This window comes from Brienomyrus brachyistius, chromosome 1 (genome assembly GCF_023856365.1).
Source record: "Brienomyrus brachyistius isolate T26 chromosome 1, BBRACH_0.4, whole genome shotgun sequence".
NCBI lineage: Eukaryota > Metazoa > Chordata > Actinopteri > Osteoglossiformes > Mormyridae > Brienomyrus > Brienomyrus brachyistius.
In genome coordinates, this window is record NC_064533.1 from 10,709,043 (window position 1) to 10,736,724 (window position 27,682).

General features: G+C 47.0%; 1 protein-coding gene across 1 annotated transcript in view; it reads left to right on the forward strand.

Moving 5' to 3' along the window:
* Positions 1 to 5,944, forward strand: part of plxna4 (plexin A4) — a 155,183-nt gene extending 149,239 nt beyond the window's left edge. The window contains 2 exon segments of the mRNA XM_049019343.1: positions 1,915 to 2,065; positions 2,376 to 5,944. Of these exon segments, the coding sequence (XP_048875300.1) occupies positions 1,915 to 2,065; positions 2,376 to 2,471 (247 nt within the window). The 3' untranslated portion in view covers positions 2,472 to 5,944.
* The last annotated feature ends 21,738 nt before the right edge of the window (positions 5,945 to 27,682 follow it).

Genomic DNA, 27,682 nt, shown 5'->3' on the forward strand with positions numbered 1-27,682 from the left:
TTACTGAGCATATAGAAACTCCATTTTAACATTCTGAACAGCCGCTTGTTAGAGGCCCTTTGGTGTGGAGAGAATCCTCCGTCAGGTCGATGAGATCCTGCTGTGAGGCGCACTGTCTGCAGGAGGACAGGCTCAGTCTGACTGGGTCATCAGGTCTTCACCTGATTTCCTCTTTCATTTGGGCTGGAAGGAGATTGTGCTGTTTGGAAAGACATCGAAGAGCTTCTGATAGTCATTTGCAGGTATGTGGAAGCTGGATCAGTCAGGGAGGGGAGGAAGCTGTGAGGAAGCTGTTTCGGTCAGGGAGGGGGGACCGGACTCTGACTGGGGGTCTCGGGCTGTATCGCCACACTGGCAGACAGCAGGTGCCTGCCCCTCTGCACCCCCAGCACTAGATCATGGCGGCCCATGGCAAGACACAAATTACTCCTGTCACACGTGTTTACAGCCCCCCCCCCCCCCCCCCCAGCCCCTCTCCTTCAGTCATGAGACATGACAGCAATCGACACTTCTCCTCGGGGGCCTTCACCTCGCTCTCAGCCCCACCCCCGCACAGCTGTGTCAGTCCCAAACGAGCCACTAATTACCCCCCCCCCCCCCCCAAAAATCTTCTCCGAAGCTGGATGCCGTTAAGGTCTTGGGGGATTTAGGTGTTATTGCCACAGATGGAGAGCTATGGAGTAGGTGAGATGCAGCTTGTGAGGTGTGCAGTATGTCCGAAGTTGAAGTATAGATGAGACTGTAGGTGCGAATGGTACCTAGATGACATACTACACTCCGCGAATTTCGGAAGTATGCGACTGATGGATGCTACACTATCCCACAAGGCCACTGGAGCCGCAGCCAGAGATGGAGAATGCCCCACCCTCAGATTTTTTGTCAAGATGATGCTGGGAGTGCCGTCTGCACACATTAAAATAGAAAACAATTTGATAAAATTATAAAATGATCAATCTTTTACCTGCCATTCACACTAGTATAAGTACAGTGTACTGAAATTCTTCTCTTCGCCTGCCCCATCTTGCTCTCCATAGCTTGGGGGGGTCACAGCACAGGGTGAGCCAGTGTGCAGCGCCCTTGGAGCTGGGGGTTAAGGGCCTTGCTCAAGGTCCCACGGACATGTGACATTTCTCCCAAGGCCAGGGCACGAACTGACGATCTTCCGATCACAGGCACAGGCCCGTCACATAATCTAGTTACATAAGTCGACATGAAAATATATTATTTTCGTTGATGGTTTTTTTAAACACTTTTTGACTTTTGCAGGAGTAATGTTGTATCATTGGTAAACATTCAGGTCAGGTAATGTACAGGATGGCAACTACAATGTGTCTGAGTACATGCATACTGCTCTCATGCATATATACAGTATATATTACATCGACAGTCCAGTAGTAGGCTTCTAAGGAAATTCAGTGCATACTGTGTAAGTATGTGATTCAGGACGCACCCACAGCCTGTGCCGCTTACGCCTCTCCATCGGCTGTATGATTCCACTGGCATGGGAGTGGGCGTGGGTGTGGGTGCAGTTGTGGGTGCGGTTGTGGGTGCGTGCGAGATCATAGATGAAGGTGCAGGCAGATGTGGGGGTGATGGTGTGAGTGACCACATAGGTGTGGGCATGGGTGAGAGTGTGGGTGCAGGTGAGGATGCGGGTGTGGATGTAGATGCAGGTGAGGATGCGGGTGAGGGTATGGGTGTAGATGCGGGTGAGGGTGTAGATGTGGGTGAGGATGCGGTGAGGGTGTAGATGTGGGTGAGGATGCGGTTGCAGGTGTAGATGCGGGTGTGGGTGTGGGTGTAGATGCGGGTGAGGGTGTAGATGTGGGTGAGGATGCAGTTGCACATGCGGTTGCAGGTGAAGGTGTACATGCAGTTTGTGTTGCTCAGGCCACCTGCATCTCTGCCCCGCAGATATTACTCAGACATCAGCAGGATGCCAGCTATCAGTGACCAGGACATGAACGCCTACCTGGCGGAACAGGCCCGCATGCACACCAATGAGTTCAACAGCTTGAGCTCCCTCAGCGAGATCTACTCCTATGTGGGTAAATACAGCGAGGAGGTATGTCATGCTTCTCTCTCGGACTTACCCCAAAATAGTCTGACAATCTGGTATTCACATCCTCCACCACAGAAAGTTTGATTTGATGTGTTCTGTAGCTAGTTGACTGTGCAGTGGTAAATAATGTATAATGTAAAACTATTGGTACAACTTATGATTTTCCCATAACAAAAACATCATTTTATTCAATCACGCTACTAGCAAGTTGCAGGAAGGATTATGGGTAATGCTGACAATGAGTGAAATAAGGCGATAACATCACTGCGACATTTGAGTAACGTTTTTACCCTGTGGTTTTCATCTGCTGCAGATTGTCGACGCCCTGGAGCAGGACGATGGCGCCAGGAAACAGAGACTGGCCTTCAAGCTGGAGCAGGTGGTCGCCTTCATGAGTCTGGAGAGCTGAGGACCGCATTTCCCAGAGTGCACTGGGAGAGTTCCGAAACCGAGCCGTGCCTGAGCGAAGACCTGTCATTACTTTGCCATCTCTGCTGTCAGAAACTTTCCTTTGTTTTTGTTTTATTGTCTCAGCCGCAAATGTTTGTGTCACAATAGCTCTGGAGAGGAGGAGGAGGAATTTGTGTCTGTTGGGGTGGGGGATAGTTTGCCACATTGGCAAATTTCACCTCCAGGGAACAGAAGAGAGCAAAAATCCAATCTATACGTTGCCTTGATCAAGCGTCTCTGAAACACGGCTTAGCCTCAGTCTACTCAGACCTTTAGGGCAGAAGTCAACCCAGCCAAGTTTAGATGGATCTTTGATGTGTGGAGAGACTGCCACATGTACCCGTATATACGTGGTATATATACCCACACAGGTAGACACACACACCTCTCCAGCGTTTAAAGAGGAGCCAAGCCAGGTATAGGAGGAAGAGGCGCCTTTTCCCGGCCACGTCGATTCACATACGTCTAGCAGACGGGAAAACGTCAGTTTTAGTGCTTCTACACTTTTATTCGCTTGAAACCAGTTTCCATGGACTGAGCAAGACTAGTTAATTTAACGGCTAATTTAATCCATGCATTTACTCCGCAAGGCACACCTGCCTGCTTCGTCTGGCCTTCTGCAGGAATGACACCTGTGAACATAAGGGGGGTGGGGAGATGAAGCCAGGGCTCAGTTTTACAAAGAAGCACACATCTGCCCTGATGACGCACACGACCCCCCCCCCCCCCCCACACCACCACCCCCAACCACAAAGCGCTTTACCGTGTGAAGACCAGGGGCGAGAGCTGAAACAATTTCCAGAAAGCACAGAGCTTAGTCCCACGGTGCTCTCATCGCGAGATGTGCGCAAGAGCAGGTGTTTGTCAGCCTGAAACCCTTAAACGAAGCAGTGTTACTTTGGGCCCGTGCTGCTCGCAAACAAGCTAACAGAAAAAAAAAATCCACTAGAATATGCAGGATAACGGAGCAGGACGGCAGCTTTCCCTAAACGACAAGGACACTCGGAGAGCAACTTTCCGGCTCCACGGAAACCAGGGCATTCTACAGGTCAATGGAAAACCAAAGGAACGAAGCTGGATCAAACACGTGCGTGACAAGCCACGTCAGGAAAGGAAGGGAGACCAGAGGCAGAAGAATGCAAACAAACCAATCCCTAAATCACACAAAGAACAAGAAGACCCATCTGTTTAGAGAGATTCCTGAGCCTATCAATGCATACTTTCTTCCTGTCCCAGTTTTCCGTGTCTCGCACCATTCCCTGTTGCCCTCTCACCTTGTTGCCCAGTTGCACCACACTGGACGACTGTGAGAAGTGACAGTGAGGGGCACAGTTGTCCCACCTCTGCTGGCACATCATCCACATAGATCTCCGGGCCTGAAAGGTTCTCAAAAGTTCTTAACAAGCAGATCAACACAACAGCAAAACAAAGAAAAACAAAAAAACGCTGGATGTTGTAATTGTCGCAAACAGATGATAGGGTCGCCTTCCGTTTGTTTTGACCTTTTGACCTTTCCTTTTGCCTTGAAAAACCGTGCCCAATGTGGTGATGTGAACATGTGGAGACCGCCTCAGGTCCATCTTGGGGTTTTATTGGCTTTTTAAACGCATGTACTTCAACTTAAAATGGAAAATAGAGTAAAAAAAGGCTTGCAAACGATGTGGATGTCGTTTTCTTTACTTTGCTCGGAGCGGAGAAGCGGATTGTCATGTTAAACTACCGTGAACCCTGTTAAGGTGGAACCTTTATCCGGAAGACCTGTTCAGCAATCATCGCCATGTTTCGTGAATGTGTTAGAAGCTAATATAAAAGTGATACCTTAAAACAAATATATGATATACCCTTGCATGCTGACCTGTCTGGATGTTATGAAATGAAACTGCCTTGCAATCAAAGATATATTTATTAAATACTAGGAGCAAAATTTTATTTGTTTTTTTTTTTGTTGAAAATTGAGGAGAATAGCAGGAGTCAATATTCACGATGAAATGCTCTTCTGGACTTTGGACATGACAAGTTGTTATGAACTTCTGACCATCTGACCGTCTGTCCATGAGTGAGCGACTGCACCTTCTTCAGTGGCTCGGAGGCCAGTTGCAATTCTGCTCCCCATCGGGCTGAATGGTGTCCCCGTGCCTTTTGTTGCTGTAGGAACCCCAAAGGGCTTGTGAGGGTGGGGTCCCGGGGGGACACACTTCATGAGGCCAGCAGAGACAACGAGCAAACCGACACCTGGGAGGGGCATTTTAGGAAGTAAAATCCAGGATGACTGGCTTTGTTGATCCTAAATAGTAACTAGGCTAACTGAAAACAGCCATTTTCACCGTCATCATTCACTTGTTCCCTTTGTCCATAAGATTTATTCTTGTAAGGAGAGAAATGTAACACATCAGCCAAAGAAGAGTTGTGGCAAATATGTACCAAGTTGTAATTTACAGATGTAATTTAACTTGCTGTCCTGTTGTGTACTTTCACGCAATGGCGCAAAACATCTAGACAAAAGGCTTTGGTTAAGCACGGAGAATGCTGTACGGTATTTTAAAAGTAAACACCTTCGTCTCGGACAAATTGTGAACATATGACAACATAAAAAACTGATCTTTGGCCAGGCGCTAGACGCTGTGTTTTTGGCAACAGATCTAGGCGTAGTGTAGAATTTAACCGACTGTTTTTCTGTGTTACCACTTCGAATTGTTTCTCTTTTATTGGTGTGCTGTCTTCATGGTTTTTGTTTTGTTGTGTCTTCCTATTTTCAGTGTGTGGTCCTCATTTGTACTCGACATGCATCGTACCCAACACAAAGCCCTTCGGCGCATTTTTGTTCGCTCTGGCTCATTTTTAAAACGGCGCGAGCGGTCATGTGGGCGCAAGGCGTCCCGTAAACCCGCCCCCGCTTTCCTCACCAGTGCTCCGTCGAGCATTTCGTCAAAGATATGAAGTTTTTTTTAATGCTTCCGTAGGTTTCGCTCGTAGCGTTTCTAAAGCTGCCTCTGCTATGGACTGCCCAATGAAAAAAACGAACAAAAAAAAAAAAAACAAATAAAAAAAAGCCGCTTGTTGGATTCCAGGTGACCTCATGCACCCCCTCGCCGTTCATCTTCCCATGCGGTGAATGTCGTTTCTGAAGACCGTCAACCTTGTTTGATACGGGCAGATAAAGCTTCCACCTTATACATTCTGCAAGGGCCACAACGCCCTTCAAGAGCTCAGTGTTACAGCTACGTGTTAGAAGAGACTTTTACTATTTCGACCTTTAATGATAAATAAAGATATTCTATTTGGGAGAATCATAAATCCTGGAAAAAGGCAAGCTTCTCTAACTTTGTTACAATTAGTTGTATACCTGTGTATGTAAATATATAATGCAATCCTATTTTGCAGTCAAGAACAAAATACTATTTGTAATATAGAATAAACTTTATTATGAAAGCACTGGCTTTTCATTGCTTGTTTGATTATATTTTTTCAGCTTTAATATACATTCGACAGATGGCTTCTGTAAAGAGGTATTTTAGAGAGAACTGTTCCGTTTAAACCGAATGTAGGTTCAAAATGTAATTGTGGGAAGTAGGTCATTTCACACTTAGTACTTGTAAATAGGAACATGTGACAGACTGACAGCTTGGGACACAGTGACCAACAGTCCACCTTGACAAAGCTTTTCAGCAGTTTTCTCTGCTCTCGGGTCTCCCAGGTTCCGCTGGGAATTCTGCCACAGAGCCGATGAGAGTGGCCGCTTTGCTTGCTGACCCAACCCCTCCCTACCCCCCCGGAGGGCTGTCTCTGAATACATCCTCAAGGTGACTGGGCACTTGGTTCTGTTTGATTGTCTTCGAATTCCTTTGGTTCCACCAGATAATCCGGCTTGTGTCAGCTTATCTTTCACCCCCCGGTGTTCTGCGAGGGCCAGATCACTACCAGCAGAAGCGTCCTCATTACACACACAGCCACTCTGGAGAGGGTCCGCGCCTCTGCGTCAATGTGGGGCTGCCAAGCAGGCGGCCTTTACTAGATCAGGGGAGCAGCCTTCGAGAGACGGGCCCCAGGGAGCAGAAGGAGGCCTCGAACCAAGCAGCGATCGAAGGGGAGCGAGGCCTCTGAATTAACACCGCCCCAAACAGAGATCCCCGCATGCGGAAATTAAAACGACCTTCGAGTACAGGTGGTTTCAGAACCAGAAATATCCTCAATGGACTTACAAAATCCAAGGATGCAGAAGGCATCTGTTAGTCCCAAACATGAGGTCGGGAGTCTCCCTGTGGGTCTGGCGATTGGTGTGAAAATGCGCACAGAACCGAAATGTTGATAGGTTTTATATTATGTAAGTTTCTGGAAACTTCTGCGTAGATGTGTAACTTATTGCACACTTTCTGTATGCATTTTAATTTATTCCGAAGCTGAAACAAATATATGACGGGACTTTTCTGTATTGTTCTGGAGAACCGAGTCTCTTCCTCTTAGAGGTGCATGGGGGTCCTGCTGGGGGAATGCTAATGAAGGCTCCCACCTGCAGAAGATGATTCCCCCCCCACACACACACTCAATTAGCGGAAGAAGGGCTTTCCCTCCCAGGCGACACGGCTAACTGGGCACCCATTGGAGCCCCCTCTGATTGGCTCCATCAGCTAACCTTTGCATGCACATCACAGAGAAGGTGTCATGTGATTGGCTGAATAATTCCTGTGGCGGCAGAGCAGTTGGAGAGGGACCCACCCCCCATTGTGGTATGGGGACGCCTGAGGACTGTATTTCAGATTCACTCGCATGTCCATTATGAAGCAGCGTGATCGTGATACCCATGAGACAAACCGCTAGGTGTCAGCTAACATCCCATAGGTACAGTAGCAGCCCCCAGATGACAGGAATGCCGTTTTGCATGAGGCCACGCCCTTGGGATGTCATGTCTGCCTCAGTCCTTTAACAGCCGCCCCATTGGGCAGTTTCTTTAAGGGTAGAGACTTTCCAATCCAATCTGCTGGTAAAACGTGACATAAAGGCTCCTGCCATGCGAGCCTTGAGCCCCAATAAACAAGCAGAGAATGACCTGATGACCTGGTGTCTTCTCAATGTCCTCCTGAGGCCATTCAGCCGCCTCTGCTTGGAGGTCTGCTGAGAGTCCAAAGAAATATGTGCTGCCAGTTCAGAGACTGTTCCCTCGACGCCAATCGGTCCGCTTTCATACATAATTCTGTGAATATAGTTTCCTTCTCTCTGAACCGGTGCGTAATCATCTAGTGAATAAACAGAATTCAATTTATTACAAATTGCAGTTTTCTTATCTCAAGCCAGCGCGTGAAATTTCCTATAAATAATAGATTACAGTTTTAGTGCCACAGACAGGTTACTTAGACATTAATGGGAAAATGCCACAAAAGAACCGTGGCTGAAATGACAGCTTTAATATGGTAACATGACATTACAGAGAATTTTTACTATATCGTGTGGAATTTCTCCAGTCATTTTGCAGTGACAGTTTAGCAGTCCACTTTTTTTTGCTTTTTTTTTTACTATGTTTTACTTCCTGCTTGAGAGTGAAGGAGCAGCACCGCATGGAGAGAAAGGGTGAAGGTACAGCATGGAGTGTGGTGAACGTGAAGGTACAGTATGCAGTGCAGAGACAGTGAAGATACAACATGCAGTGCGGTGACAGTGAAGACACAACATGCAGTGCCTTCATACCTGTGCCCCATACGGCCACTGATGCACGTTCTCCCAGCCTCATTTGGTACCGTTTAAGTAGGAAGGAAAGACATTAGCTGTTTCTGCGGGGATCCAACAGCTGCCAATGGTGGACTCGGAGCAGAGGGCCAACACACCGACAGCATTCAAAAATCAGCACTGTCTGCAGAAGGGCCAACTCACTGAGGCTGGCTGGCTTTACCCTCAGTGTGTCTGTGAGATGAAGGGCTGGGGGGGGGAGGTGGCTGACAAGAGGCAAAGCACCACCACATGGGCAGCCGTCACGGTATACGAGACATTTCAGGTGTGCATCGCCTGAGGGTATTTGATATTTGGGAAGGCCGGGCCACTCTGAATGACTATCAGTGCCGCGCGTCTCTCCAAGGCTCCGGTGATAATGGGCCTCTGTCTTCCATGGCGCTTCAGCTGCCAGTAATCGATTTACAGAGTCCACTGGCATCGGCCAGGCGACCTTGGAGGAGTCCTTCAGAGAGTCCAGCCTCACTGGCTGCCGCTGAAGTGGAGGTGATCAAAGGCAGGTGGCGGCATTGCAGATGGCCTTTTGGAGCGAGCCGGATACACAACTGACAGGGGCGGAATGGCCTTGGGACATGCACGCACAGACACACACACACACACTTTTGTAGTATATCAGCAGCACTGGGAGCACCCTGCTGCCTCGTGGCCCTTAGACGTGTGCTGATTCATTTTTGGACCTGACCGCTGGCCAGATGTGCTCTGTCTCTCACTGATATAAATACCATCGGGGAGGTTATCAAATCTCCTCCCAACTGCAGCCTGACACTGGTGTGATGGGGGGTTATTCAACGTGAGGTCCCAGGTGTCCTGCCGCGTGATGTACGCACGTGGATACCTGAGGTTTATCCGGCAAGAGTCATGGTACCACGGACCCCGTGAAGCCATGCAAGAGGTCTGCAGGACCACTGAACCAGGCAGCTGGATGTGACATCAGCATGACAGCAGGATGTGACATCAGCGTGACAGCAGGATGTGACATCAGAATGACAGCAGGATGTGACATCAGTGTGACAGCAGGATGTGACATCAGAGCGACAGCAGGATGTGACATCAGTGTGACAGCAGGATGTCACATCAGAATGACAGCAGGATGTCACATCAGAATGACAGCAGGATGTGACATCAGTGTGACAGCAGGATGTGACATCAGAATGACAGCAGGATGTGACATCAGAATGACAGCAGTATGTGGCATCAGAATGACAGCAGAAGGACATCAGAGCCACAGAAGTGTCATTAGGAAACAATGCGTACAGTAAACACGTAAGTAAATCCCGGTCCCCACTGAGATACAGCTGTATAAATCGACACCCATATCTTGCAGGCTCTCTTGTCCAATCCTCCCATGAATCCTTCTCCATAGAGATGATAACACGGTTGGTCTGACACCACCTGATGCACGACTATATCTGTAACATGTAACAACACGCATGATCAGCCCCAAACAATTAAACACATGGGTCCCTTGGTTCGCATTTAGTGGTTCGGTGGTTTAGCAGACTCCTCTCCAGCTTCTCTTTGCGACAGACCGAAGCTTTATCTGGAGGATCCCTGCAGGTCTGTAGCAGCATCAGGACCAGATGCCGTCAAGGCAGGAGTCAGGATGAGCATCCTTCAGGGACCCACGGGGCGCCTCTCATACCGCTGCTATCCGTTATGGCAGTAAACTGAACAACCTCATTCTAACATTCTCCTGATCTGAAAATGTAAGAAATGTATATATGTATGTATTCAGAAAGAACATGTCGGCAGGAATAAAAGCAGCAAGAAAAAGTGTGATAAGGAGACAAAGATGTGAAGCAGGAGGCACATCGGGTCCCTTTTGATAGCTCACACAGGGTACATTTGGTCAGTCTTTTCGTAAAATCAAAAATGTCAAAAATGAGCAACCTCACAGCAAGACAGTCACCTTCTGAAAGGCGTGTGTGTGTCTCAGTCAGTCACCAATATGATAAAAAAAAACATGAACAAACTGAATGGCTGTGCTCTTGTTCCCTGTTGGGTTTGTTAATTGCATCTTGTGGCTCTTACGCCACAATCGGTAATCTGTCTGCAGCCCCAAATCCAAATTAAGTTGTGCTACGCCTGGATCGCTGACATCATGCTTAGATACTTTCTTGATTGGGGTGGGGGCGAGGGAGGGGGGGAACAGCGAGAGGTAGCTCATGGCATCAACCTCCATTCACACTGCGCTCCAGCTTCCTGAGAACCATAAATCCCGCAATGCCTGACATTTATGTCCCACTGAAGCACCAAAGAGTTTGGGGGTTCTTGGGGGAGTGGGGGGTGGTGGGAGGGGTGACCTGTGTAGCGCAGTTAGTGCTGCAGGTCTTCTCAGTCCATAAAAATGCAAAGCAGTTCCAAAAACAATCATTCCTTTTAAATGCATTAAAATTGCATGTGAAATAAAAAATGATCTGCAAAGCAGTTTGCTGTGTTGACACATCCTCACATCCTAAGAGGTGGGGGGGGGGGGGGGGGGTGGCCGCCTTGCACACATCTGCAGTCATTCTTTACAGGGTGAGTCACAGACCTCCTTAAAGACCCTGATGTTACCGCTGCCAGATCTGCGCCTGTAATAAACAACATGCATGGAAAATATTATGCTAAATAACAATTTGTTTTAAGGGGGCAGTGCAGATGTTTTGCACATAATGAATTCGCTCTCCATTATTGGTGGGAGGGGGGCTGGAACTGGGCCGCACTGGAGCAACTGGAGCTGTCAGTCCAAATGGTAGGAACAGAATCCAAAGATGCCAAATCGCAGTACCATGCTGGGGGGGGGGGGAGTTGTGATCAACGGTGCAATTCAGAGACGGCATATGGCGTGAGCATCCAGGGACCATTCAGCCAGTGGGGGGCAGCACTGGGCGAGCACATGCAGACGGGGTGGGGGGAGAGGGGGGGGCAGCTGACTGACAGGTCCTGCAGGGCTCCTCTGGAATGCACTTTTCAAATGTCACCTTGCCGCCTTTTTAAACGACGAGGAAAAACAGCACTCAGCTATAAGCTGGGCAGCAAATGGCAAACTCCTGAGGCAGGACGAGGCGAAGGGCTGTGGTGTGACCTTTCCGCTGAGCGCCTTCCCGGGTATTTCTAAGCCAAAGGAACCGAAACAGCTTTTTAAAGACAGCTGATACAATGCTCGGTATTCCTGATTGTCAATGGCTGTGTTCTCTATAGGTTATTAGAACGTGTTGTACTGTTTTCTTTGCAGTGCCTAATGTGATGGAAGTTGTAGATGTAGGTAGGAACATATGGACCATTAAATTTTCCAAACCAGTCGTTGCATTGAACTTGAAATAGCATGATGCCAATCATATTGGCCTCTAACACAGTTATTCTATATAAAACTGTAAATTATCAACCTAGAACAAGCATGCTAGTTACAACATATTCAATAAACCTTGAAATCCCATTAAAATCTCATTTGCACCGTTATATTATTTCTCTTTTTTGAGTTGCTGGTGGCTAAACTAATTAGCCAGGTAACAGTATCTTGGTACCTAATGTGATAGCTCTCCCGTCAGCCTTTGCACCCACGCTATCCGCATAATTGTGATATGCTTGATAACTCGTAGATCATCGGTGTTCACAGGTGACCACTGCCGCATCTAAAAATAGGGAGCAGAAGGACCTATTATGGTTTTATTCTTTTTCACGTCTGCTAAGGTGCTGAAGACGAGTAGATTTATATCGCCAGACTTTATTTGCACGGCTAAGAGATGTTTGATCTACCTTAACGAAGCTGGTCTCGGTAGTTAGGGTCCATGAATCGAAGATGCTTAGAAACTCTTGATTTTCAGTCTAAAGTCTCTTATATTACCATTTTTCATCGCATGTTTCACCATTTTTACACTTAAAGAATAGAAATGGTGATTTAAATACAATAATAATATCTATGTTGAGGTGGAGATCTCGTGTTTGTAGTTTGTTTAGTTTGTATTAAATTATAATAATAATTTATGATTCCCACTCTTGAAATGACCTTAATGTGGGATATTAATGATAAAATGGGCCCTTTTTTCCATTTTGATGAGCGATTGGCTAAATCAAAATCACACGTGCGCCATTGCATCGTTTGAAAAGGCAACAAGAGCCAGCTGTTAAGGAGGTAACCCTTTTAATGTCAGAAGAGAGAGAACAGCAACCCACCAACCACATCAGCAAAGTCAAAGAAGAGCTGCCAATCTTCAGGCCTGGAGATCAGTAATTTGAGGGCTGGGGGTGGGGGGATATTGGACATGGACATGCATGCCAACAATATGTGGAACCTCAAGAAGTAAGTCATAGGTTTTGACGTTCTCATGCGTCAAAGGCGCAGTGGAAACCCAAGGCAGACTGCCTTTAGTCAGCCAGTTTGTTGAAACGGCATGAAACATACCCACAGGAATCAACTTTTTATGTGCTTATATTTCACACTATCATAAAGTGTACTGTCATTCTGCTAACCGGACATAAAATCACTGCCTTCCAAACACTGCAGGGTGATGGGAAGGAAACCGGCAGCTCATACATTATCCAAGTAGAAAAAAGCCTCTATGGGCAGCCTGTCCTCCTGTAGCACTGTGCTCAGACACTAATCCTAAAACACACACACACAGCTACGCTTATGTACTAATAATATATCATACATACAGATCTGTGCTCAGACACTAATCCTAAAACACACACACAGCTGTGCTCAGGTACTGATAATATATCATACATACAGAGCCTTGCTCAGACATTAATCCTATATCACAGACAGCTATGCTCATGTACTAATAATATATCATACATACAGAACTGTGCTCAGACACTAATCCTAAAACACAAACACAGCTGTGCTCAGGTACTAATAATATATCATACATATAGAGCTGTGCTCAGACACTAATCCTAAAACACACACACAGCTGTGCTCAGGTACTGATAATATATCATACATACAGAGCCTTGCTCAGACATTAATCCTATATCACAGACAGCTATGCTCATGTACTAATAATATATCATACATACAGAACTGTGCTCAGACACTAATCCTAAAACACAAACACAGCTGTGCTCAGGTACTAATAATATATCATACATATAGAGCTGTGCTCAGACACTAATCCTAAAACACACACACAGCTGTGCTCAGGTACTGATAATATATCATACATACAGAGCCTTGCTCAGACATTAATCCAACATCACAGACAGCTATGCTCATGTACTAATAATATATCATACATACAGATCTGTGCTCAGACACTAATCCTAAAACACAAACACAGCTGTGCTCAGGTACTAATAATATATCATATATATAGAGCTGTGCTCAGACACTAATCCTACATCACACACACAGCTGTGTTCATGTACTAATGATATATCACACGTACACAGCTGTGTTCAGGTACTAATAATACATCACACACAGAGCTGTGTTCAAATACTAACAATATATTATACCTACAGAGCTGTGCTCAGAATAGACACTAATCTCATATCACACACAGTTGTGTTGAGGTACAAATAATGTATCACACATACAGATCAGATCTGAGCTCAGATGCTAATCCTACATCACACATACAACTGTGTTCAGGTACTAATAATATATCACACATACAGATCAGATCCGAGCTCAGACGGTAATCCTACATCACACATACAACTGTATTCAGGTACAAATAATATATCACACATACAGATCTGGGCTCAGACACTAATTCTGCATCACACACAGAGCTGTGTTCACGCACTAAATCTATATCACGTACACAAAGCTGTGTCCACTCTGCACCTGCACCCAAACTGCTGCCATGGCGATATGTTCATTTCCCCATGAGACCTGAACTCGGAGACCCCCAAGGTGTCACCCTCGATCGCCTCAGGCATGAGCCGTTCACTCGTCTCCAACCTTGTGGCTGACACTGAGGGATGCAATGCAGTGACTGATTGTGGATCAGACCGTATTGATCCCATGGAAAAAAAAAAAACAATGAAGACCCTTTGATAGATGATTCTGATTTACTTTATAGAGATTAAAATAAAGCTATTTTTGACGGTGATGAAAAGTCAGCGTATCTAACATCAAACAGCACAGAGGTGATTTAATTAGTATCTGTAAAGAACAATAAACAACATAATTACTTTGTCAACATGAGCGTTTATCAGATTTTTGACGCGAAAGGCACCAAAATGTGAAACAGAAACCCTTCTAGGTGTGATTTTCGGCAGGGATGGTACCAATTCCGCCGCTCTTAGGAAATCAATCGCATAGAGGGTCAGGAGAAGCTAAGCAGAGGCTCCAGGCCTCTCTGCCACAGCCTGCGGAGCTGAGAGGACGTCCTTGAACATTGTTTTAGGCATTTAGTAATGACGTTAGACTGGCTGAGGTATGTGACACCCCTGCTCTCGGGATGAGGTCTAATGAGGAAGGGGGAGGGGTTCAATTCCAAGGCTGGCCGCATCCAACACCGGCCCCAAAGCCCTTACCGAGGATGCGACTGCAAAGCATATAGACCACAAATCTAGTCAGTCTTCACTTACTGATGCCCTCCTGAATTACATCATGGGGGAGCAGGGGGCACGCTCAGGTCTTGTGAGACAGGCCGCTTGTGTTTTATAGGGCTCTGAAACCACAATGAAATCATTACTCGAGGGTTTCCCCATCCATCTTGCGGGGCTCACTCACACCAGGCAACCACTCCATTCAAAAACACCCAAAAAATTTCCATTTGCTGTGGCCTTATAGCCAGCGTGTTGCCCCTCAACCATCAACCCTTTCCTCACCTTCATTTCAAGGAGTGTTACCTTCCTTCTCGGGTTCATGAACATCCTATTATCAAACAAAATGACTCTACAGAAAAAGAAACGTGTCACCTGACACGAGGCACTGTATAGGACAGCGATTGTTAGAGAAGAAGGAGAACAACTGCGGTGAATCGCAAACACCCCGAAGGTGATTTATGGGTCTGGATGGCTCAGGTCCCGGCGATCTGCGGGAAGCTGGCTGATTATTACAGGTAGCGTTTCCGGCAACAACTGCACCTCTCCTACCACCACTTGCTGTCAGCACCATCCTTAACATCCACCAAAAAATCCATCCCAAGTGGAACAGGAGATGCTGCGCCAGCACGAATTCTTGGAAAAAACTGATTGAGGCTTTGAAAGAGCTTGTCTTCAACCCCCCCGTGATCTTCACTCTTACACTTTAGTATCTAGATCTAGCAAGGAACAAAAAGCATGTCGGGGATGGGATGAGTACTCCGGGAAACTTCCTGGGTGCAGGAAGAGGGGGGAGATGCGAGGGGAAGGGAGGAGGAACGCTTTGATGTGAAAGCCATGGTAACCTCGCAGCAAATAGCCATGTTAGTGCTGAGGCTGTGTTGAGGTGCTGATCGTAGAGTCGACCACAAAGTTGAACTTCAGCGGTTTAGCTCCTTGCTGATATCTGGGCCCTTTTTGGGCTGTGCTGCCCTCTAATGCTGGAGGACTGACACCTCCATTCAGGATGCATTGGCGCTGCCCCTTGTGGCAGGGTTCAGGAAAGCAGCAGCAGTCCCATGCTGTCACATAGAGGCTGTGGGGCTCCCAGAATCCCCTTTAATGCCGCTGGTGGCTCTCTCTCATCCTCATATTCATCTTTCGAAAATGCGGTGGGAGACACTGACATTCCTGCCACCATTCCCATTTGTCCTCACGCGGTCCATTAGGAAGCATGCTCTGGGATCATGCATATTTAACCGCCTCGAATGAAATCCCCTCCCCCCACCCAAACAAGCCTGCTGCGTGCCTCGTTACGGCTCCCCATTAACCCTGACGAAAGCCCCCTAACGACGGCTATCGCTCACGTTGTCTAGGCAAGAGACAGGCGCAGGGAGGGAGAGGAAGGGGTATGTATCACACGATTCATCTGCACCCTGCTGACTGTGAACGATGGGCACCTTAATGGTGTGCGAAGATGAGCTGCTTGGGGCTCTGGGAAGGGGGGTGCAGTAGGCGAATGGGAGGGGGGGGACCAGAGAGGCAAGTAATGGAGGCTTACAAACTCCTGAAATTACAGACCCCCTTGAGGGGTTCAGAAAAGTCCAGCCTTGAACACAGTTTTAGGCGTTTTAATCGCATTAGCCTGTCCAGTCCCACAACAGCCATAATGAGAGAGCTGTGGACCATCACTCCATCAGACAGACAGGCAGACAGACAGACAGACAACTCCATTGGACAGTCAGCTCCATCAGACAGACAGGTCCATCAGACAGACAGGTCCATCAGACAGACAGGTCCATCAGATGGACGGACAGATTGGTCCATCAGACAGACAAACGGCTCCATTGAACAGACAGACAGGTCCATTGGACAGTCAACTCTATCAAAGAATCAGATAGGCCTATCAGATAGCCAGACAAATCCATCAGAAAGATAGCTCCGACAACTCCATTAGACAAACAGCTTAATCAGACAACTCCATCAGACAGGTCTATCAGACAGGTCTGATAATAAGAGAGACAGCTCGATTAGACAGACACACAGACAGACAGCCCCATTGGATAGGCAGACAGCTCCATGAGACAGACAAGTCCATTCAACAAACAGACAGGTCCATCGGATAGTCGACTCTATCAAAGCATCAGGTAGGCCCATCAGATAGCCGGACAACTCCATCAGACAACTCCATCAGACAGACAGGTCTATCAGACAGCTATGATTATAAGACAGACAGCGCTATTAGACAAAAACACAGGTCTATAGGACAAACAGACTCATTGGACAAGCAGACAACTCCATCAGACAGACAGGTCCATCCAACAGATAGACAGCTCCATGGGACAGATGGGTCTATCAGACAGACGGAACCATGAGAGCTGTGTCACAGGCATGAACAGGCTATATAGCCCCCGCGATTCTGGTCTTATGAGATAAGTACCACCGACAGATAGTGATCCTCAGCACCCAGGAAGGATGGAGCTTCTTCACCTCTTCAGTCATAAGAACATAAGAACATAAGAACTATACAAACGAGAGGAGGCCATTCGGCCCATCAAGCTCGCTTAGGGAGAACTTAACTAATAGCTCAGAGTTGTTAAAATCTTATCTAGCTCTGATTTAAAAGAACCCAAGGATTCAGCTTGCACTACGTTATCAGGAAGACTATTCCATACTCTGACTACGCACTGTGTAAAGAAGTGCTTCCTTAAATCCAGTTTGAAATGTTCTCCCGCTAATTTCCACCTATGGCCACGAGTTCGTGTATTTGAACTAATGCTGAAGTAACTATTTGGTTGAACAGCATCCAAACCTGTTAGAATCTTATATACCTGGATCATGTCCCCCCTCAGTCTCCTTTGCTTGAGACTGAACAGATTTAGCTCAAGTAACCTTTCCTCGTATGACAAGAGTAGTCCAGAGGGGTTGCTCATATTGTGCAAGCTCTCACCAAAATACAGTGGTTCTTTCACCATGAGCTTCATACTTGGTTGTTTATATTTTTAAGTGTCATTCATTTACCTACTTATTATTTATTTTTTTCAATAAACACCTGCCACTGTGAACTGGATGGAGATGTAAAGAGGACTGGCCATACATGAGGACAGCTGGGGAAATTGGCCCAGGTCCGGGTTGCCTGTAGAGACCTTGTTGGTGCCCTATGCCCAAAGCAGGCCCATGGACATAGATAAATAGACAGAATTTATTTATACTGCCAGGTGCTACTGACTTCCAAACACTCTGCACCTCGTCTCTTTTTAACATGTCAGTTCTCTGTTTGAGGTTTCCTGTCTCCGGCTTCATACTTTACTGTTCGCCCCCAGGATTTGGGCATCCTGCTGTACATAGCTATCTCTGCCCCCACTGTGCATGACCATGCAGAGACTCACTGGCACCCCTTACTTACTTGGTTTCCTTTGCTGGTTCTGAGTTTGATTTATTATTTTACCAGCCGGGTTCCTAGATGGTGCCATCTTGATCCCAGCTCTGGCCAGGGAGGTTTCCTAAACTGCCAGTGAAGTCCGGACCACACGGTTTGGGTTTACCATCCTCGTTTCGCGGCTTGTATCCTGCTTGTGTCCAACTTGGGAGCGAACATCGCAGTATGCGGGACAGTGACACATGCCACGATTCACGTCGCTGCTCTGCTCTTCTCCCAACGACGTTGCAGCGAATGTTCTCTCTGTTCCCAGGCTCAGGTAGCGATGAACATACCGGTGCTGCCAATCAGGAAAGTTTCCCAGCATTCTCTGGGAATCCCACCTTCTGAGGAGGCCTGGCTGGCGGGCTCTGCAGCATTGTACCATGGGCCGCACGCCTTCTCCGCACACAAACACATGGTTCTGACTTGACCACTGTAACACTGGCTGAGGTTGAACCCAAAGGGACCATCAGGCTGCCTCATGTTCCCGTTCCTGCCGCTATGAGCCCCTCGCAGCCGCACTGACTACAAATTACAATGAACTGAGCCTCATGCATGAAAAACAAAGTTAAATAGCTTACGAGAGCAATAAAAAGCAAATCAATGGTCTTAAAACACAAAATAAAGGATAAGAGGTTAATTAATTCTTACTATAAGCACTTAAATAAATACCAACTGCAACAAATAACAAATATTCAATATATATGTGCACTTACAAGATTATTTGTATTAATAGCATACAACTTTCATTTTATTCAGAAGGGTATCGGTAATGGGATCAGCTGACCCCTATATCCTTTTACTATGCATGAATGGCTGGAACAAGCGACGCCCATCCATTTAGACTATCTCACCAGCAATGCCAGACCATCTGCAGCTCCCCTTCACTCTTCACCGTTACAGGCTGCCAATAACAGGCAGGGCAGATTTGCAGAGCTTCCGGGGTCCGCAGGGAACGTGAAACACAGCACATAGTGAGGCGTCTCTCAAAGCAAAAAAAGCAGCTTGTTTCAGGGTTCCGGCGTGAATTCTCCATGGCTTCCTGACGGATTCCGCGGAGATCACTACTGCGTGACGATGTTGGCTCACAGAACATAGCCAAGGTCCAAGAATTTAGGACAGAAATCACCTAGTACCCATATCTCGAACCTCCCTTATAGGATGAGATGAGTTATTGCAAGTTTGAGGCTGATGTGAAACTGCACAGAAGTTAATAAACATGACAAGGGTTAAATATATAGCCAAGGTCACATTCATATGACTGATCTACTGTATCTGCTGCAGACTTTTACCCTGTTGTGGATGTTGTGCCCAGTGTAAGATGGCAGATTCTAACATTTGTGAACATTTCCCTCATTATCAAATCCTTCTCTAGAAATCCAGATGTGTCCTCAGAATCCCATAACAGGATCTAAACTGTTGCTCATAAGGGTTTCTCCTAATGGGAATTCAGGGCTTCATGTCGAGTCTTAGCATAAGGGTTTCTCCTGATGGGAATTCAGTGCTTCATATCCAGTGTCGGCTTAAGGGATTCTCCTGATGGGAATTCAGGGCTTTATATCCAGTGTCAGCATAAGGGTTTCTCCTGATGGGAATTCAGGGCTTCATATCCAGTGTCAGCATAAGGGATTCTCCTGATGGGAATTCAAGGCTTTATATCCAGTGTCAGCATAAGGGTTTCTCCTGATGGGAATTCAGGGCTTTATTTGCAGTGTCGGCATAAGGGTTTCTCCTGGTGGGAATTCAAGGTTTCATATCCAGTATTGACATAAGGGTTTCTCTTTATGGGAATTCTGGGCTTCATGTCAGGTGTCGGCCAGCTCCAGGTTAGGGGGCAGATGTTCTTTGGCCTATGAGGTGCTCCGGGTTGAATGGTGGAATTTATGGAATGATTTTTTTCACTGTAGCACTCAGCTGACTGAACCTCGGATGGCAATTAGTAAGTGGACTGTGAAATGGTTAGATAACTGCACACTCCAAAGATAGCTTCACTGAAATTATTCCCAGCTATACCGAGAATGGGGGCTGAAGTCAAGCTTGACACAAAAAAAAACCATGATGACAGTGTTGGGGGCTCAATGAATTACGACGTCCTTGAAACTGTAGAAGCATCTTAATATTTATGTCAGTAAAATATGCAGATTGCCCTGTATGCATGTTAACTCATCAGATCCATAAGAATGGCAAGATGCAATTTTTGGATGATTTCCCCCCGATGTGGATGCATCGATGCTTTCTTGCTTAGAGGTCTGACCTTTTTTTAATGTTATAGACCTATAATCGACATTTAAAATCTTCATGTTCATATTTTCCCAGCTTCTGGTCAGAAGGAAAATCCCACAGAAAAGCCAACAATTTACGTCAGCAGCTGCCCCAAAGGCCGGCTGAATGGCCAGTGTGTCCGAGCACAGCCAGGGGGGGGGGGGACACTCACGCTCTCGCCAATTTCTCAGCCCCCACTGAATAACAGTAAAGCAGCTCAGAGATCTACACTAATCTGAAGACCCCCGAACACAAAGAGAATCACCATCAGCGTGAAAACAATTCCTCGCTTCACTCACTCCCAAGGCTGAAAAACTGCAAGAGGAGTAAATATTTTAAGTTTTTATTAGGATCACTAAGGGTGGAATAAACCTTTGCAACTAAAAATGTAGCTTTTTAATAACTTCATCTAAACATCAGTGCACTCCAGTATCTATACTGAGTGACTTACACCTTCATTAAGTCTTATCATAATTAAAGGGAATGATTAGGGTGGGTGAAACGTAATAAAACAGCAATTAGCAGCCATTATACACGAGTTTTGTGGACATAACTGGCGTAGCACAGGTTGCTGATTGAGTGCTGATGTGGATCTCAAGACCATTTTCTTTTAGAACTGACATTTAATTAAAAACGGAATGTACTTTACACAAATGAAAGATAAATATGTTACCGTCATCGCTAAAATAACGTCTTTAATTTTAAATGGGTTACTTTTCCACTCAGATGTTATCATGATGACATCAGTCAGTCCGATTGGTTCGCCCCCAGAAGGCATCAGAGCCCTGGTCCACCTAGGACTGATGCTGACGCCATGCGTAGCCAGGGTAACGGAGGTGGGCGTGGCCAGAGCCACAAAGCGAATTTCCGACAACCAGACACCTCTATCTCAAATAGGAATCACCTCAGGAAAATGATTAGCTGCCTTTTATTTCCTGGAATAGTGATCAAAAAGAAAAGTCCTGATTCCAGAACGTTCTATATGTTACTGCAGCAGTTTGCCACTTGGACACCAGGTCAGGATGTACCACAGTAATAACACATTTTTTATCAAAGCCCCAGATGATGATGACACTCCTAATCCCTACCCCCCACTCAAGCCAGGGGGACGAGCGACAGAAGGTCAAAGCGTATCTCCATTCCTGGGGATTTAGGTGGAAGGAAATCGGTGTGACGCTGTGTCAACATGGTAATTAAACGGAGACGGACTCATGATTAAACATCTTTCGCAGTGGAGACTCTTGACCAGGGGGGGCACCCACCTGGAGTCCCGTTCCTTGCCATCAGCCACCCGCTCCCGTGGCCCCCCACCTCCGGCCCACACTGCGATGTGAAACGGCAGTCCGCGAGGTCCGGGGACACCACCCCGATATTTCTGTCACACAGAGACCAGCGTCCCCCTTTCCTGAAACCCAATAATGTCCTCATTTCCTTATCTACTATATCTGCCAAAAATACGAATTGGATTCGCGTCCCGACACAAAACTAATAAACGTGCAACAGTGGTTCCCCCCGGCAGTTCCTGCCGGCCCATGGCGCGCCGGCACGTTCGTTTGTTGCTATTTGCTCGTGGTCGTTTAGGCCATTAGTGCGTAATGCCCATCGACAGAGGGATCACTTTGCCCTGGGTCCCGCTCGACTCACGCGGCGCTGTTTTCCGCTGAACTTCAATTACACCGCCGTTCTTATCTCCTGCATTTGCGGCCCTCGCTCTCATCATTGCCCATAAATGCATAATGAATTCTGAGATTTTATGCCCCCGGCTTAATGACCCACAGAGGGAGGCTGTTTAAATTACTTGGTCCTGCAGTTGTCTGATTTAAATGGCCATTATTTCTTTGGGTCAGGTGACCCATCCCCCCCCACCCCCCCAAGCATTTCTGGTTGCTAAAGAATTGCCCCGGTTTCTGCATACCGATACACAACTTTCAGTTCTGCCATAAATAAAGGATACACCCCAGTAAGTAAACGAAACAGTTAAATAAAAGGAGCCAGTTCACTTGGGACACAGGTCCTCAAGTCATTGAGGAAGGTGCTCTTCAGTGGTTAGGGCTTGGGAGCGGTCGGCAAACACCGAGAATCAATTCCAGGCAATAGCAGTTCATCCCCGCATGCGCCAAAGCATCAGGCCACCAAGCAGATTGATGAGCCGCTCCGATTGAGTGCCCGTCCCACATTCCACATTCTTATAACCATAAAGAGCTGGAGGCAGGTGCTGCGGGAAGGTAGATAATGGACAGCAAATGGACGGTTTAAGCTCATCCCAAGTGAAACTTGGTGCCTCTCCTCATGCATAGTGCTTAAAATGCAATTCGGAGGATGCTGCGGTCGGGGGGAGGCTGGGGGGGGCAATGACAGTGAAGCGGTGTGCATACAGGATGATGTCATCAAGTGTAGACACTTGCCTGATTTACCGTCTCCAGAGCCGCATGCTTACAACCAATCCTCCACAGAAAAAAACAGATAACATTGACGACAATTCTGGAATGTACAGCAAAATCCAGCCATTTCTTCTTGGTAACACGATTAAAGTTAGTGTGGAGTTCATCGCCACACGGCGTCCTGAAGTGGGGGCGAGGCAAAGCACACATGACCGCCTGACAGAACAATCACACGAGCAAACGAGTCACGCAGAGCAGCAAACAGGGCCTCAGCAGTTCCCCACAGAATAAGAAGGTCTGCTGTTCCCTCTGAGGGCAACAGGAACACCAAGGCTGGACTAATACATGCATCAGTACACACCAGCAAAAGGCATCTCACTCAGATCCCATGAACAGCATCAAGCACAGGCCCGTAAGGAATTTAGTTTCCATATTCATTCATTTTGGGCAGAATTGAGTAAAAAAATTTTGCTTTGGAGTCAGCAGTCTACTGTTATGTTTTGCTTCTCCCACATCTACTTATTATAAAATATAAGGTTTTTTATATTGTCACTTTACCCAAGGTATTATGTGAAGGTTTTGTAGGAGCCAAGCAGAAAGAAGTGCAATTTGGGGTATTCCTGACACAAACTGCTAATGAAATAGGGTATCCCTGACAAGAGTGGCTAACAAAAGGGGGTATCCCTGACAAGAGTGGCTAACAATAGGGGGTATCCCTGACAAGAGTGGCTAACAATAGGGGGTGCCCCTAACATGACCGGCTAACAAAAGTGGGTATCCCTGACAAGAGTGGCTAACAAAAGGGGGTATCCCTGACAAGAGATGATAACAAAAGGGGGTATCCCTGACAAGAGTAGCTAACAATAAGGGGTATTCCTGCCAAGAGTGGCTAACAAAAGGGGGTATCCCTGACAAGAGTGACTAACAAAAGGGGGTATCCCTGACAAGAGTGTCTAACAAAAGGGGGTATCCCTGACAAGAGTGACTAACAAAAGGGGGTATCCCTGACAAGAGTGTCTAACAAAAGGGGGTATCCCTGACAAGAGAGGCTAGCAAAAGGGGGTATCCCTGACAAGAGTGGCTAACAAAAGGGGGTATCCCTGACAAGAGTAGCTAACAAAAGGGGGTATCCCTGACAAGAGTGGCTAACAATAGGGGGTGTCCCTAATATGACTGGCTGACAAAAGGGGGTCTCCCTGACAAAAGTGGATAACGAAAGTGTACATCCCTGACACAAGCGACTAATGAAAGGTGGTATCGCTGACACAAGCAAACAATGAATGCAGGTATCCGTGACATGAGCAGCTAACGAAAGGGGACATCCCTGGTACAGAAATCTAACAAAGGATGGCATCCCTTAAACAAATGAGTAACGAAAGGTGGTATTCCTGACATAAACGGCTAATGAAAGAGAGAATCCCTGACACAAGCGGCTAATGAACGGGGGTATCCCTGACATGGAAAGCTAACGAAACCAGCAATTACTTAGTCACCCTCATAAGTGCTGCCATCATACTGCGGCATGTGAGTCTGTACTGACATCTTTAAACGTTTAAACTGTACAATATCCTTTGTTCGGCCGCCCGATCCACATTGGAAGCGGACGGACTGTGGGAACAAGCAACCTCTGCTCTGATTGAACTAACGAGTGATGTTTCTCCTGTCTGGGGTTCAGAAGCCACAAAGTAATAATGTGTGTGGTAGGAGGTGATCCCTGCTGATCTGATTGTAAGGGGAGGGCTCTGGGCCGGCCCCGGTCAGGGTTATTAGCTCCTGCACATCATTATGTTACAGCTCATTAACAGAGGAGCAGGGCCCTGACACACTTCCGGTCGCCGTGGACAAAAAACACAGCCCACAATCGATTTGGGAAGGTGCAAGTAGTTTGTTTCTGTGAGTGACAGCACCATGCTGTCAGAAAGCATGGATCCACTGGGGCGGGCTGGCTGATGGACTAGACCACAGGCAGGCCCTCACCAGGGGAACGAGATGGGCCCCCACTACCTCCACCGTCAGCCTCCCAAGCCACAAACCCGGGATTGATGAGCCTGCGAGAAATCTCATATCCACGAACCAATCTGCTAGCAGCCCATTAAAATGCCATTTCCCACAGTCAAAATTGAGTTTTTGTGTTAAATATTCAGCGCGTTTGATACCTTTTGGCTTGTTGTGGTTGGACATTAGTCATCGTTTAGGTACAAAAAATTAGATTCTGTCTCTCTTCCTGACTTCATAATTCCATGAGAAACAGGAGATCATAAATCTCAGCCTGAAGCATCTGTGATTTATAAAAAGAAAAAAAACACAAGAAGTTTCGTAACTTCTGTAAATAAAAAAGCGACAGCTGAACAAAACCATCACACAAGCCCAGAAAGATTCTGAAATCTTGACACACACCTCATCACTGTTGTGACACGGTTAAAAAAATCCTAGAAATTCTCAGAGGGCTAGACTTGCCTAGCCCAAGGAACTTTTACTTCCCAAAGCTGATCGCAAACTGTATGTTATCTGCTATGCAATTCTGGAAGCTGGCAGGCCCAACAGCAGTGTAATGGAAGTCTCCAGAGGATAGCATCGTGATTCATCTGGTGTGACCCCCCCCCCCCAGAGAGGAGACCCTGGAGCTGTCCGGTGTGAAATCTGTGATTGTAATTATAGTCTGGAGGGGAATGGGCATGTGTTTGTGGCCCGGTGAGAATTCACACCGTGCGATTGGTGCTCAGTAGTACCTGGGAAGGTGTGATCGAGGGTTTCACAAGCTGAATCACGCAAGGGGGGGGTGGGGGGACTCCTCTGGTCAAGCAGCCCCCCAAAATCCTGACTGGGCCAATGATGCTCCATTCGATAACTCCACCCTCCCTCGTCAGGAACACGCTCTTCCTTCATTTCCGTTTTTAAGTGGGACTGCACCCATGGTGCGTCCTCCCCCACCTCCCCCCGCAGCGGATCACTTGGATATCCGCCGGGTTTCACATGAATGCTGCCTAAAAATAAAGCCGACTGGATTTCCGCCACAAAACATTTAGCACAATCTACCTATAAACAACACTGCTGGCGCGTAAATGTTACCGCCCACCCATGCGTTTTGGCCTTTTATGGGTGTTTCGAAAGTAAATATATCATCGCGACTTGATGTAGGTGAATTTAAACTAATCGAAGAGGACTGTGTAATAGTGACAGCGAAATATTTTAAATAAATTTATAACACAGCTAGACAAGCTGCAGACAACCTTCATAAAAAATTAAAAGCCTGTTTGACTATATCAATAGTGAGACATCATTAAGATGATAACACATCTGCAAGTATAGTTTAAAAAAAGGTGACCTGTGGTAACAAATGTCATTCGCAACACGGCTAAACTGCTCCCCTCTTTCTCAATAAATATTAAGTTTTGGAGCCAAATTGATTTCCTTACCACATGATCATCATGGAGGATTCATGGATCCAATTGCTCGGTGTATCGGTCACCAAACACAACAGCAGAAGTCGGCCCCTATGGCGTCTGCTTCCCACCAGACAAAAGACAACCCCCCCGCCCCCCCCGCCAACCCCATACAAGGCGCTGGCCGCAAGGTGACGAGATGGTGACAGACGTACTGATGCCTCCTGTTGGGGAACGAGCAGGACAGTGAAGTGAGGAGACATTCACAGCCGCATCTTAGGACACCCCCCGCTACCCCCCCCCCCCCCCATCTGCTTTTCTCTAAAAATTTCCCTCTAGCCGTGCACTTCAATTTGCAGCGCCTTAACAGAACCTTCTGTGACCCGTCAGCGTGGAAACACCGACTCCGAACTTTAGGCCAGGGGATTAACAGCTCCGAACATCAGTCGCTCCATTTGTTCCTGACGCCGGAATCTACTTGATCCCCTCACATTCCGATTAAAATATGGACATTAAGGTATTCCTGAAGAGATTCTCCATCTCCCCACTGTCAGACTGAAGGCCCATCCCTGTCACTCTCAAGTCCTGTAAGTTGCCAGGTGGGGCCTCCATGGATCGGACTTATTTGTCCAGCACATCCCACAGACGCTTGATCGGATTGAGATCTGAGAAATTTGGAGGCAAAGTCAAGACCTTTTACTCCAGGCTATGAGGCTACACGGCCCCATACACAGCAAGCAGCGACGCACCGTGTGTTCTGATACCTTCTTGTTATATGCAGCATTCACTTTTGTAACAATTTGTACTCTTCTGTGGGATCGGACCAGACGGGCTAGCTTTCGCTCTTTGCATGCATCAATAAGTCTTGAGTACCCAAGACCCCAATGCCAGCTCACCAGTTGGTCTTCCTTGGACCACTTTTGGTAGGTACTGACCACTGCATACTGGGAACATGCCATGAGATCTGATGTCTTGGAGATGCTCTGATCCAATCGTTTAGCCGTCACAATTTGGCCCTTCTCCTAGTCGTTCAGATCCTTACTCTTGCCCATATTTCCTCCTTCCAACACATCACCTGCGGGAACTGACTGTTCACTTGCCTACTATATAATGACACCCTTGACAGGTCACATTGTAACAAGTTAATCAATGTTATTCGCTTCACCTGTCAGTGATTTTAGTGATACGGCTGACCACATTGCTTGTCAGTGGATCGGTCATGTGATCACCTCTCATCTTGTCTTGATGTCTTTCATTGGTCGCTGTTTGTGCTAAACGGAAAGAACGCACCAATCAGGACAGCCAGTAAAACCGAAAAGGTACATTTACACTGCCTACTCGCACACTCTCTGTGTGCGTGGGAGCAGCCTCAGTGCCTCATTTAGGTAATGGCTCTTCAGAAACAGCTGTATTTAGGCATAATGTCCCCATTTTGGCCCATCACAGGCTCGAGGGTGTCATCTCCAATTGATGGCTGCTGTCTTTCCAGCTCGGGGGTGACTAAAGCTCTCCATAATGGCTCAGGTCCACTCCTCCATCTTGT